Genomic DNA, 15,049 nt, shown 5'->3' with positions numbered 1-15,049 from the left:
AATTAACTCAACTCTAACTCAAATGTTCATTCAATTAAACACTTATTAATCAATTATTGCCTTGGCCTTGAAAGTTGTTTCGCATGAACCTAGGAAGTACATTTGTAGAAGACCCCGAACCACCATTGCCGCTCACCACAACATTTTGCATCGCCGACTGCATAAACCTAGGGAGTAGCGTAGTAGCCGTTGAACCAGTGTTGGCTAGGGGACGAATCATTTGTGAGGGAGACCGTTGATGAAAAGAGGGAGACCGCTGATACCAAGAAGGAGACCGTTGATGACAAGAGGAAGAACCTTGATAGGAAGGTTAGTGCACGGGTTCAAAGTCGACATCTGACGACCCATTTGAGAAGGAGGAGGAACATATACATACTGGCCCCCATGACGGTCCGTGTAACCATCACCTAAGGTCATTCTCCAAACGGGACAGGGCCAAGCCTCTCCAACGCAATGTAGTTTTGTTCCGGGACGGACATATCCTTCAGCAAATCCGTCCCTAAAAAATCCATGCTCAACAAACCCGTTCCCAACATATCCTTGCCCAATATATTGTGGTTCAGCCTGATGAGCAACATATTGTTGTGGCTGATGACCAACATACATCGGTCGGGTATAGTACGTAAATGAACCATCCATCATACGTATTCCACAAATGCTTTGTGCATACTCCTACAAGATCACAACTTCAATTACCAAATAAAGAGCAACACGTACAATAACTGATCATCTAATCACGTACAATAACTGATCATCTAATCACCACTACATTTAACCACAACACGTACATTTATATACAAACAAAGTAAAATAAATTAACTTATAAACCATACCTGATGCTGGGGGTGCTGCGGGTGCGGTTGCACAATCTATTGCTCAACTGCCGCTGCCTTCTTGCTCTTGCGTGGAGCCCGTGGACCGGCTGGCTTCTTGGGGGCTGCTGCCTTCTTTGGAGCTGCTGGTTTCTTTGGAGGTGGCTGCTTTGGAGCTGCAGCTGTTGGAGGGCAGTTGTTGCTTGGTTTGTCCATGGTTTGTTCCTTTGTCGGAGACCTCTTAGGGTGCTCGGTACATGACCTGTACCTATAACTGGTAAACCTATGGGCTGGAGGTGGAGGCTTAAAAGGATCTCTCAATGGGAGAGCATCCCCATCACAGCCTTCAGCACTGGTGAGATCAACATCTACCCTTCCAGAATTTGGAGTCCCCACACCCTCCCCCGCAAACCTATCGCTAAAAGGATCAACATCAACATCATCCATTCCTAAGGTTCCTGACAAACCAGCCGCACAACTACCTTCATGTTCATTTGTTTGTGGGGAATCAAACACCACTGTACGACGAACTACCGGCTGCAATTGCCCAACGGATGTGGGGGTAACTTCAGTACTACCCTTTGCTAGACATACAGAAGAGGGGGTTCCCACATTGACATTAACGTTGACATTACCCACATTCTCCCTTTGCCTGTCTTACATCCCAATCTTCTCATCCAACCTAATATCCAACAATTGGAACATCTCAACTGCAATATCCACTGTCTCTTTGTAAGTAGATGCCTTATGGCATATGGGGTTAATCAACACCATTAACTTATCGTACCTGTACACATGGCAAGTTACTAAAAAATAATAGAGGATAATGAATATAACTAAATTCAACAAAATTCCACATAACATGTTAGCATTAAGAATGGAATTTTACCTACACACAGCTTCCGTCTTCAATGGGTCATGGTACATTACCCTCACCTTGGTATGCTTCCTTTCAACATCTTACCGCCAACGTCGAAGAATATATTTTCCAGGCACCTCAATGTTATTTAGATCAAACAAAAATATCATATGCCTACAAATTATTCCATGACATTCAAAGTGCTTACACTGACAAGTTACTTCCTTGGTCACACAATTGTAATGTGCAGCATACTTGATCTTATGTCTAGTAACAATTTCCTTCCTTGAATTTTTAGGATTTATCCACACCCTATCCTCAAGCTCATACTCCTCAACACACTCATTCAACATTTCCTTCTGCAAACATCGGACATACAATACCCTAGTACACTCTCTTTGGACCTCATGAAACTTAGCATCCGTATAGCATTTCTGATACACTTCCTCGGCAGAAAATGCAGTCACAATTTGCCTTACATTTCTTGCACTACTAGTATATGCCATATTTTCTGCATTAGCCCTCCCCTCCATTGCCTCACAGTATGACTCAGCAAATTCATACAAATGAGTATGTTTGTTAACATACAAATCAAAGAAACTGTTTATACTTTCAACTCGTTGGATCGTCTTCATGCCAGCCCAAAACAAATGTTTCAAATAGGCGGGAACCCACATGTGCCTTTCCTCATACAACCCTAAGATGCACAATTAAACAGAAATTCTACAAATGTAAGTTTAGTACTTGTGACCTGTGGGGGGGGGGGTTATTTTTTGTTAATATTAGAAAATGATAGTTGAATGTTGATACAATTAAATCAACAACAGTTGAAATAAAAAACGAAACCTTCCAAGATGGCAGCCATGTACCCTACTTTTACCAGACCTACTTGGGTTGGGCCACCATTTGTACCAACTCCCAAATTAACTTCTCCAAATCAACCTACTTGGGATTAGAAACAAAGTTCCAAAGTGACAAAGTTCTCCAAATTCATAGAGCTCCTAACACATACTCTCTATATAACAACATATGAACATTTTCAAGGTCAACCTTGACTGTTAAGTTCTCTGAAAGACTCTAAGTATACAGATAAAAGTTATAAATTATCTTTGGGGTGCATAACCTCTTGTAAAGGAGTTGTATTTTTAATTTCCATCCATCTTTCGGTTCCACTTTCTAAGTACAATGCCATTGCATCAACTGTTTAACTAATCTAAGGCATCCTACAAAATTTAGGAACTTCCTAAATTTGCAAAATTAGAAAGTAATAAATTGAAATATAAATATGTAGTAGGAGGTGGCATATAATTTAACTCCTAGGGCAAGAAATAATAGAATAGTGCAAGATTCGACTTTTGGAGGGAGGAGGAACCGTGTAGGATGATACCATCTTGCAAACATCATCATACTCAGTTACTCACTCGGAGTGGCTAAATCAACATGAGCTTCCTATGTATTCAGTTACTCACTAGTCTTCCTAAAAATGGGCTGCCTATGTATCTTCCTGACCAATTTCTATTAAACTATTTCAAATCAATAATAAAGAGCTTTGTTGCCATGCCGATGTATATTTCTCAACATCTCAAATCCTGCTTCTCAATTCTACTTACACTCCTTATGAAGGAAATAATGCCCTTGGTCCAAGTATGCATTCTATGTTAAGTCTAATAAGTGCGGTTCAGTATTAATTAACAAGTTAATAATTCAGTGAGATCAAGTGAGCTGAATGCCTAGCTAGAGGCCGCTTCAGTTCAAGTGGAATTAATGATATTAATCCACAGATTACTCTTGACTGAACCCGTAGGGTCACACAAATAGTACGTAAACGGATCAAGTATTTAATGGCATTAAATACTCTATCTATGGATATTCGGAATCGACGGATCTTGTTTTCAGTGGGAGCTGAGATCGTCACAAGCAAGAAATGAATACTCCGGAAACGATGATATTGCCGGAAACGGAAATATGGATCGTATCGGAAATATAAATATTATCCAAGTCGTATATGTTGCCGGAAACGGAAACATGGTACGTATCGGAAAATATTATCGGAAATGGAAATATTGCCGGAATCGGAAATATTGCCGGAAACGGAAATATTGTCAGAATCGGAAATATTATCGGAATCGGAAAATAATTCCGGAAACGGAAATATTAAATATTTGTTCGAAACGGAAATTAATTCCGGAATCGGAAATATGAAATATTGTTCGTATCGGAAATGAATTCCGAAAACCGGGAATTTTATCGGAAGCGTATCGTACGAATAAGCATCGGACGAGGCCTGCCAGACGAAGGCCCAGCACGAAGCCAGGCCATCGCCCAGCAAGCAATGGCGCGCCACAACACAGCCCAAGGCTGCGGCAGGCCTACCGCAAGGCAGGCCCAGCGCGCAGCTTAGGCCATGGCAGCCTCGTGGGCTGCGGTAGCTCGCATGGGCTTCGTGGGCTGTGCGCGGGCATGGCCTGCATGCTTGCGGGTCATGCTCGTGTGTGTGTTTGTGTCCATGCATAATTCCTAAAACTATTAGGATTTGATGTATGATTAAATTCCTATTCCTATTAGGATTATTTAATTAAATAGAGTCCTTGTAGGATTCTAAGTTTAATTAAATCGTATCCTACTAGGATTCCAGTTCCCTTTCCAAACCTCTATAAATAAGGGCCTAGGGTCATAATTTATACGAACGATTGAAGTATTCAAAGGGTAAGTTTTTGAAAGAAAATTCAGCCACACTCTTGCACAATAATAACCGAAATTCCTAAGCACCTTAAGGGCGATTCTAGTTGGTCAATCTTGAGGCGGATCCGGACGTACTGTGGACTATCTACGGAGGGACGACACTTGGAGTCCTAAAGACTTGTTCTTGTTCGGTTCGGGCGCAGCTAGGGAAGGCACGCTACAAAGTGTATGCATCTATACTATGCTAAATGATTATGTGTAAATAATATGCTTTCCTGGCTTTATGGTTTTTCCGCATGATTTATGAATTGTCATATGTATCATAACCTAACACCTTAAGGCTATGAAATGAGTACAAACCCCAAATGCATTTACCCAAGCCATGTACCCTACTATGAAATGAGTACAAACCCCAAATGCATTTACCAACTAGGATAACCATGCTAATAAGTCTAAACAACCATGCTAATAAGTCTAAACAACCAAATCAGTTCTAAAAAAAAAAAACTGTCACATTTAAAATAGAGTAGAATGTGACCAGCTACATTTTGCAGGCACAATAAACGCATTCTAAACCTCAAAAAACTTGTTTGCACAATAAATACACATACAATTATAAAAATTATATAATTAGAACAGTGGGTATGTAATGTTACCTTCAAGCCAGTCATCCTTTACTTGGTACCGCTCCATAACTGTTGCCCAGTTTAGTTCAAACACATCACAGTCAAGACTATTGTATATTGCACGCTCCAAATCTACCTTTAATTCAGGGTACTCCTCTTCTTTTCCGAGCTTCTTACAAAACTTCTGAAGAATGTGCCATATGCACCACCTATGACATGTTCCACTCATGGTTTCTTTCAACGCCTTCCTCATCGCGGCATCTTGATCAGTTAAGATCCCTATCGGGGCTTTACCTCCCATACAATCCAACCAATGGCTAAAAATCCACTCAAAAGTATCAGAGTTCTCATGAGATACCAAGGCACACCCAAGTAATATGCTTTGACCATGATGATTTACGCCTACAAAGTTCGCGAATGGCATTTTGTACTGATTCATCAAGTACGTAGTATCAAAACATACAACATCACCAAACTCCTCATACGCCGCTCTACTACGAGCATCAACCCAAAGCACATCCTGCAACCGACCATCTGGCGCTTGCCTATATATGAAGAAAAAAATTGGATTATCTTCTTTCATCATCTTAAAATACTCATACATGGCATTCGCATCACCCCCCTTCATCCTTGCCTTTCTTTCTTTAGCAACCACATCATTAATATCCTTCTGTGAGAAAGGCATTAAAGCTTTGCCATTCCGTTGCGTAGCCATTAAGTTATACGTTTGGGCAACTGACATCCCAGATTTCGAACACATCTTCATTTGTGTCACTACATGAGGATTCTCTTTTATAAACCCTTTACGAAAACAAGCAATAGTTCTAGACTTGGAAGGGGTTGGGTGATGATTCTCATGTACCATTTCAGCTCTACGTATCACCTACTTACCTAAATTATTTACACTAGCATACACATGGACGGGACATTGAAATTTCTTAGACTTCCGTATGCCACTCCCAACAATTTCATGGAGCGGGGAATCGAAGGGAACAATCGCTTCTCCTTGCGCTTCCTTTCTGGCTGACCAAAGCACTCACAAGTCCACAACGCATTACGCTTTTGTTTCACTAACTCTTTACCACCATCCTTCGACTGGCTACTATAAGACCTATAAGCACCACTTCGTCTTACTACAGCAAAGCCCTTTTGCCTCCCGTACGCCTTAAATTGTTCTTCAATCTCCTCCCAATCAGGAAAAACCATGCCAATCTTCAGTTGGGGAACTTCTTTCTCTTCCCCAAATGCGGTTCTTACCATTGTCCTTTTGGGGGTACTAAAATCATCGCCTACCTCCTCCTTCAATAATAACATTCACAACGCAGAATTTAAATTTCATTCTTACCATAAACCCATTCTTACACAATGTACAAAACCTAAATTATCATGAATTAACAATCAATTCTTTCCAACAATTTTATCAAACTATCATTATAACAAATAACAAGATACTTCCTCTGTTGTTTTTTTATCTTACAATCATTTTACAATATTAAATCATTTTACAATCATTTTACAATATTCAATCACACATTTCAACAACATTCAATCAGATAATCAATCAAATACCATGATTCAATCAGATATTTTACCAAACATTCATATTACAAAATGATGCAATCATTCACTTATTTACCCAAATTAAATCACCTAATTGTTTTAACATTAATCCAATTAGCAAGAGTATGACAATTTCCTTACAAGATTCATTAAATCCCTAAAATCAAGTAATATAATCAATGAAACACTAAATTCAATGAAAAACACAAAATTCCTCAAATCAAGTTATTAAATCAATGAAACACTACATTCAATGACAAACCCTAATTCGTATAAAAAATCGATTTGCAAAATTGAAAAATTCAAATTTTGTATTAACACTAACCTCTTCATAGGACGATGCTGGGGAATACCTAAACAATAATTCATCTTCATCGCCATCAGGTGCCCCACTACCTTCACCAATTTCAGTAGAACCCATTCCAGTCGAATCCATGTTTGGGTGTTTCAAAAATTCGGGTTTGTCAAATCATTTTGTGGAAACAAATCCCTTCAAGCAAGAAAATTGTGTTTGTTTAGTAGAAACAAATCCCTTTTGAATTCATTTCAAGAGACGAGAAGAGAAGAAGAGAAGAAGAAGAACATAAGAGAGAGAAAACGAAGGATGAAGAGAGGAAGAAGATCCCCAATTTTCATTTCAGGATTTTTTTTTCACATCCCAGTCAGCATTTCAATTTTTGCCATGTCTGCACTCCGTTACAAAAATTTTGGAACCCGTTTTCATTTTCCCCCCAAAACTGAATTCATTTTACTTTACTTTTTTTTTTTTGGGAGGTGTTATATATTTGGGAGTACATAACAACATGGAAAAATTACTTCCTCTAGGTTATAAAAGGAGTTGAACTGTTGATGAGTGCAAAAGAGTTTGTACCCAGGACTTTGTGTTTGAGACAAAGGTATTGTACGTATATCTTCCCATTAGACCTATGATGTATCCATTCTACTCTCCATGAAAGATGAAATGTTTTCAACTCCACAATTACATATCAGGTTGAGATTCGAGAGACAAAAATGATCTCTGGTTGGAAAACTATTTGCGTTAGTAACAATGCACATTATTTTAGGGCTGCAAGATCATTTCACACGGATTGGGGTACATAAGTAGTTTGGTGTACGTGTGGATCTAGTTGATAGCTCTATGGGTGTTTGTGTTGCCTCTTTATTTGGGAATCTTAAGTTCTCTTCTTCTTGTTTAGAATATTTGTATTAACCTTTGAACTTGCACTAATAAATGCAATGTTCATACACTTCATCTATTAAGATGCAAATCTTCTAAATATGTAACATCCCGTATTTTTTATCCTTTATATGATAATATTAATATTCTTAAAAGAATCCTTCAATTAAAATTTAAGTTATTAATTCATAATTTGAATGCTTATTTTAATGATGATTAGTTAAATATTCTTAGACCAACGATTTTATTTAGTTATGATGTTATCTTATTTCTTTGTTTCTTTAATGTATTTTAATACTCCCTCCGTCCTAAATTACTCGTCACACTTACCTTTGCACAAAGTTTTAGGTCATAAGTGGTTGTTTGTTATCAATTGTTATTTTATTGAAAAAGTAGATGTGATAGAAGTTAGTGGGGTATTTTTTTAATTGAACTAGTTTAGGGCCCGTGCAACGCACGGCTACTACTAAAATAATTTATTATTTTAATAGTAACTAAAAGACTTGTGATATTAGAAAAACATGAAAGTAAAAATGATATATGAAAAAGTATAAATTCAAAGTTGTGTAAAAAATTATTCAAATGAACTAAATTTGCATATTACAATACAAAGTTAAAAATTATAGTCGTTTACTTGTATGTAGAACGATCTAACAACGATAACCAAACCCGAATGACTCAAGACTAATTTCGAAAAGACCCGAGCATAACCGAGTTAGTCAAATACAACATATTTTGAATTGAGTAAAATCTTGATAAATAAACTTATATGTTAGTCTACTTACCATGCATTATTATTTTAATTAACATTCTTACTTACCAGTTACCATGTATTGTACTAGTCTTATATGCACGCGATGCGTGCTGGAGTAGACATGTAAAAATTAAAATCGTATTATTACAACTAATCATCACAAACAATAGGCAAGGAAAAAAATATTTACAATATTCATCTAAAAAAATTAGACATCATCGAAAGTATTCGAAGAAATTTATTTCTTATTCATGCGCTATGGGTCAAGTACCGTTGGGAAAGATCCAAATATGGTATATACATTCAAGTACCGTTGGGAATGTTTCCAAACTTGACCATTTTCCAAAGAACTTGGTCACGGAGCGTATGTCAAGCAAGTCTGCAGTCACATTGCAAATCAAGTTAGTTGATCATGCATATATAGGTTGGTTTAGCCTTATCAGATCGAAACTAATCTGAAAAAAATGAATTAATATGAAAAAAATGAACTGAACAAATGAACAACTGAATGTAACTGACCAGATTAACTGAACTTATCAGAACAAATGAACTAAATAACAGCAGGTACACACTCAACAACAGCAATAGCAAACACAACCGCAGAAATAGGAGGAAGTCTATCTTCAACAACAACATCAACAACCATATCAGTACCAGCAAGCTCAGCAACAACAGTATTCACTCTACCTCCAGCAGCTGCACCAATATCAACAACAACCATTTAAATTAATTACTCCCTCCGTCCTAGATTAGTTGTTACACTTGCCTTTGCACAAAGTTTTAGGTGATAAGTGGTTGTTTGGTTATCAATTGTTATTTTATTGAAAAAGTAGATGTGATAGAAGTTAGTGGGGTATTTTTTTAATTGAATGAGAGAGGATGTGGGGACAAAAAAAAAGCTAGTGGGAAGAGAGAGACAATATAATAATTGTGAGGTCATTTCTAATTTAGAAGTGTAACAACTAATCTGGGACGGACGAAAAAGGAAAGTGTACCAACTAATTTGGGACGGAGATAGTACTTTTTATACTGTATCATAAAATGTTTTTGTGTTTATTTTTATTTTCTAATTTTAGTAAAGATATAATAAACAATCAATATTCATATCGCCTCAAGCGTTCCCTTATATAATAGAGATAATAACAATAACAATAACAGAAGCAATAACAATAACAATAATAATATAGAGTACTCGTGATATATTTTGAACAATTTATTTAGAAAGAGTAAAAAATACCACCTCCGTCCTAAAAGTTTTTTATGCTTCCCGTTTTGGTATGTTCCTGAAATTTCTTTACACTCTATTTTATTCCATTTTTAGCATATAAATTTTTCATTTATACCCTCATTTGACCTATTAAATTACGCACTCACAATACTTTAATTTTCATCCACTTACATTGTTGGACAATTTATAGTCAATCATTTTTCCATTGTTAATACCGTGTAAATAGTAAACATAAAGATCATTTAGGAACAGAAATAGTAATAGAAAGCTCAAAATTCAGAAAAAATAGTAAGTGACGGGTCGATATTTAACATTTTTAGTACTCTTTAACCATTAAAAATTTTCTCGATGTCTGAAAAAAATAGCCATGAAATTATTTTTGGAGGGTTTTATATTTTAATATCGATTATAATAATTTACGATGAAATTTACAGTTCAACATCGAAAACCGTAAATTATCTAATATTTCGAAACCAAACTCTCCCAATACAACAAAGAAGAGGAGAGTGAGATTTTGAATTTGCATAACGAATGTCATAAACATTGACAACATCAAATTAATTTTGGCCACCGCAAGCGTCATGAAAAATATGAGCAGGTAACCATGGCAATCCTTCTTCGAAACCAACATCATCAACATCAACGGAACAATCCTCAGCCATTTGATCAAAAAGCTTATGATTATTATCAGAAATTGTGTTGCACCTGATAATAATTCTAGCTTCAGGATTATTGTTTTTAAAATTTAAAAAATTAAAATTGCTGGGGGGATTGAATAAAGGGGGGCAATGGGAAGGAATATAAGCTCCCAACTTTTAAACCGCAACTTAACTCCTCCGTTTTTATAAAATTAATTGCAGTAGCTACGTTTGTTGGATCATTCCTGTTCTTTTTTTTTTTAATTATGAAGGGAAGGGTATAATGGACTATTTCTTAGGGGACACCAAAAGTGTGTTTACCATTTTAACCTCATCTGTTCCTTTATATAACAGAGATTATTAATAGTAGACTAACGTTAGAAGTTCATTTATCAATATTTTTTATATTTCTTATCAGATTAAAAAGTTATAATAATACATAAATAAAATTATATCATAAATGAAAAAATAATATTGATTTAGCTTTCCTCCAATAAAATATTACGCAGTACACATCTATGGTAATTAAAATATATTTTTATCTTAGTTTCCTAAAAAACGTAATGTAATTTATTTATTTTAAAGTAAAAAAATAAAAAAATATTTTGGCGGGAAAAAATCGCACCAGGAAATAAGACGTGTCATTCCTGGTGTCTCTTTTATTATATAGTAATAGATGAGAGAGGGTGTGGGGACAAAAAAGCATTAGTGAGAAGAGAGAGGCAATATAATAATTGTGGGGTCATTCCTAATTTAGAAGTGTAACAACTAATTTAGGACGGATGAAAAAGGAAAGTGTAACAAGTAATATGGGACGGAAGTAGTAAGATAGTCATGATGATATGAATCATCATTGTTAGCCATTTTGTGCGTGAGATTAAGAGAAAATGAAGAGTTTGATTTCGTTATATTATACGGAGTGTCTCTTTTCCCGCATAACGTATGCTAATTACTCCTCCTTATTCTTTACTGGTATTGAAGCCCGTGCGATGCACGGGTTTGTCTGGAGCACTTTTTTTCCTTTTTAAAATAAAAACTTTAAGATAAGATTTTTTTTTTAATTTTTAAAGGAATTGTATTTTTTTTCCTCTTATTATCTTTTACTATCAAAGGTTTAATGTAATAAAACTCTATTACATACTTGATAATTAACTAAAAAAATAAATTAATTTTATATTATGTGTATGTTACGCGGGTTCAAAATAATGTATACTTGACGTAGAGTTATCCGGAAACATGTATTATTTGGAATTTAGTTTAAGTATAACTTTATTTACTTAATTACTAATACAATATTTAGTACTCTATATACGGTTGTAGGAAATCGTTGTGATAACATTATGATAACATTAACAACTAAAGAAAGCGGAGACGAAGGCAACAAACAAATAAATGGAGAAAATAAAGAAGACCACAAAGGCAAAGCTATCTAATAACATCTACTGATCCAAGTAATATCCTTTTTAAAATTACTCAATTGCACAGTAGCATCCTACTATAATTTGTTGCAGTAATCATGCTCCTTGAATTAAAGTTGTGTGCTTTATACTACGTAAGTATGAATAAACTGATTACCATATGACTATCAATTTAAAGCATGTAAGCAGGACACTGCGTACGTAATATACCGTATTATCCACCAAAAATAATCATCACGATGGAGGTCGGGCCTTGATTAAATTTGTTTCTAGCCGCTGAACCATGCCTTGCTGCTCCCGAAAAACACCAATCTTATATATGTATATATAAAAATAAAAATAAAAATAAAATATAAAAAAAACAGGTATGAGAGAAGTAGGATAAATTTTTATTGGAATCTATCTTTATCGTATTATCTACAATTTAATGATGGCAAGACTCTAATATTATTCATTTATTTTTAATATTAGTTAATTATATATGATGCCGTGGAAATCCCACGTGGACGATCTAGATGCTCTTCAAAAACTCCCATATATATATTAGATTTGGTGTTTAACGGTTACAATTGTGAAGAGTCACAACTCCTTTGTTCTCACTAGTTGTTGGCGGCGCGTTAACGCACGCCGTCCCCCAAGGTATCAGAAAAAAAAAATTGTAAAATTTTTATAGGTATAATTTGTTAAAATTTTATGTTCGTAGTCGCAAGAGAAAGCACTTCTGAAATAGATTAGTGTACTCAGGTATACCAGCCATTTCACCATTTCAAACATTGTATACTTGTATTGCATACGTACCAAGCTACTATGTATGGTATTGGTAAGATATAACTTTGAGAGCATATTTGTGTTACGGAAGCTTGAATATCAAACTGTGATATATATACAAAGTTTTGTAATTCTTTGTGGTAATAGTGTGTGATACAACCTTCTCAATTTGTGACAAATCACCTTGGCTGTAACAAATTCTTGGGGGTTTCACAACTCTTTTAGAGGTAGCTATGGGGAAAACAAAAAAATATATATCAACAACAACAACAACAACAACAACAACAACAACAACAACAACAACAAAGCCTTAGTCCCAAAATAATTTGGGGTCGGCTAACATGAATTGTCGTAGGAGATCGTCATTGTCACCAATCAAACCAGAAAGGAGCAGGAAGTAAAAAAGAAAAAACAAGGAAGAGAAAGTGGAATTAATGAAAGTAAGATAAGAGAAAAATGTATATATATATATATATATATATATATATATATATATATATATATATATATATATATATATATATATATATATATATATATATATATATATATATATATTATAGAAGAAATATTGTAAGAGATAATAAAAAATAAAGAGATAATAAAAAATAAGTAAAGTTTAAAATAAATGAATAAGTAAAATAAGTACATTTCAAAATAGCATGTAAAATTTAAAAAATTTAAAAGAATTTTAAAAATAAAATAAAAAATAAAATAAAAAAGAAAAAGAAAAAAGAAAATAAAAAAAAAAGAAAAAAAAAAAAGAAAGAAACAGAAATATGGAAATTGTATAAGTCAAATATTGCGAGGTGGCTAATCGCCGCCTCTCCCCCCGCGATTCTCTCTCGATCTTCTTCGTCGCTCGTTGTTTCTCCTCCTCAGCCGCCACCGTCATTTAGTCCTCCGTTCCATTCCGCTCTCCTCCCATGTCCGACGGTTGTGGCGACAAGCCGAATCACCTATGCCACCTTCATCACAGTCACCACCTACTAGAAAAATCGAAAAAATCAAACAAAAACCTAAATAGAAACTCAACAAAATTAATTAAAAAGTTGAAAGATAAAAAATATCTCATTCCGACTATTCCGCCATCGCCTCTGTTCCCTCGCCGTCAACCTCGATTCTCCAGAACCTCCGCCGTCAAGCTTGTTCCACCATCAAACTCGACTCTCGCTTCTATCTTGTAATACCCCTAATATTTAAAACTTGATTAATTAAGCTTAATTATTTTTATTTAGCTTAAAACATTTTTAAATCCTAATTTCGAACTTTATTTTAATTAACGAAGTTTTATTTCGCTTGAATTTTTAATATTGTTACACGAATTACTATTTTTAGATTTTTTTTATTTAACTTCATATTTACGAGCTTAATCTTAATATTTTCGGATCTTAAATAATTTCAAAACGTTCTTATCTTTATTCGAAAACTAAACTTATTTTTCGTTAACGATATTTTTTTCAAAAATTGGTTTCTATTTTAACAAAAGTTTTATTTCACGATTTATTTTTCAGATTATAAAATTTAATCTCGTATTTTCGAGAATAATTACGTTTTAAATACTTCCTAACTTATAAAAGATTTTAAAATAACGTTTTCGTTAACGACTTATTAGGAAACTAAATTCAATTACTTGCACTTTATAATTATTAATTTCGGAAATTAATTTAGTCAAAATTATTATTTTAGTAATTAAATTCTGAAATTTTCCAAAATTACTAAAATGCCCTTGCAACACAAAAGTCAGTTTTCTTCCCTCTCCTTCTTCCTACGCCATTTTTCATGGGAGTCAAAACTCCACTTTCTACTTGTCACCACCTCAAGGCAACTCAATCTACTTGTCATCACCCCAATACAACTCAAGCCTTACTCATCAAACCTACTTGTATATGTGGAAATCTAGAACTAGAATAGCTCATCTCAATCATCAATTTCTTTCCTTCAATCTCTTCCACTTGTCAATGGTGTCAAGCTGAGGTGTTGCATCCATGGAGCCCCATAACAACTATAAATAGCTGCTCAATCATCCCAAAAGAAACACAACTCAGATATCAATTTCAATTTCAATTTCAATTTCAACTTCAACTTCAATTTCCAAATTCAAATCACTCACCACCACCGTCTGCCTCGCCGGAAACCACCACCACCGTGACCAACCAACACCTCCCTAACCTCCCAACACCACCACGACCGCCCAGAACCACCACGCACCCACCCCCTTTGTCGTCCCTCTCCTCCGCGCCAGTCCCCTACCTCCCTCGTCTATCCCTCTCGCTGCTCCACCGTCGCACAACCACCACCATTACCGTCGCTTTATTGCGCCACCGTGCCTCCCAGGCGTCAGCCTCCACCTCCGTTCCCCTCCCCCTCTTCCTCTTCGTCCGTTTCCCTCCTCCCTCGTGCCCTGCCCTCCTCTGTTCTTGTTCGAAATTCCCAGGAAACAAGTTCCAGATTGGAACTGTTTCTTTTATTTCCCATACCAAGCCCAAAATTGCTGGCCCAAATATCTCAAAGTGAGTTTACATTT

General features: G+C 35.4%; 1 protein-coding gene across 1 annotated transcript; it reads right to left on the bottom strand.

Annotated features, from left to right (window-relative positions):
• Positions 1-869: 869 nt before the first annotated feature.
• On the bottom strand, positions 870-5,844 carry LOC110774801 (protein FAR-RED IMPAIRED RESPONSE 1-like). Its single transcript, XM_021979389.2, has 5 exons — positions 5,010-5,844; positions 1,927-2,368; positions 1,777-1,845; positions 1,507-1,599; positions 870-1,464 (listed from the first exon to the last, which is right to left on the bottom strand). The coding sequence occupies exons 1-5, from the start codon at positions 5,842-5,844 to the stop codon at positions 870-872; spliced, it is 2,034 nt and encodes a 677-aa protein (XP_021835081.2).
• Positions 5,845-15,049: the final 9,205 nt, after the last annotated feature.

The sequence above is a fragment of the Spinacia oleracea genome, chromosome 5, assembly GCF_020520425.1.
Source record: "Spinacia oleracea cultivar Varoflay chromosome 5, BTI_SOV_V1, whole genome shotgun sequence".
Classification (NCBI taxonomy): domain Eukaryota; kingdom Viridiplantae; phylum Streptophyta; class Magnoliopsida; order Caryophyllales; family Amaranthaceae; genus Spinacia; species Spinacia oleracea.
Note: the sequence above shows the minus strand (reverse complement) of the source record. Positions and strands in the feature narration are given on the sequence as shown.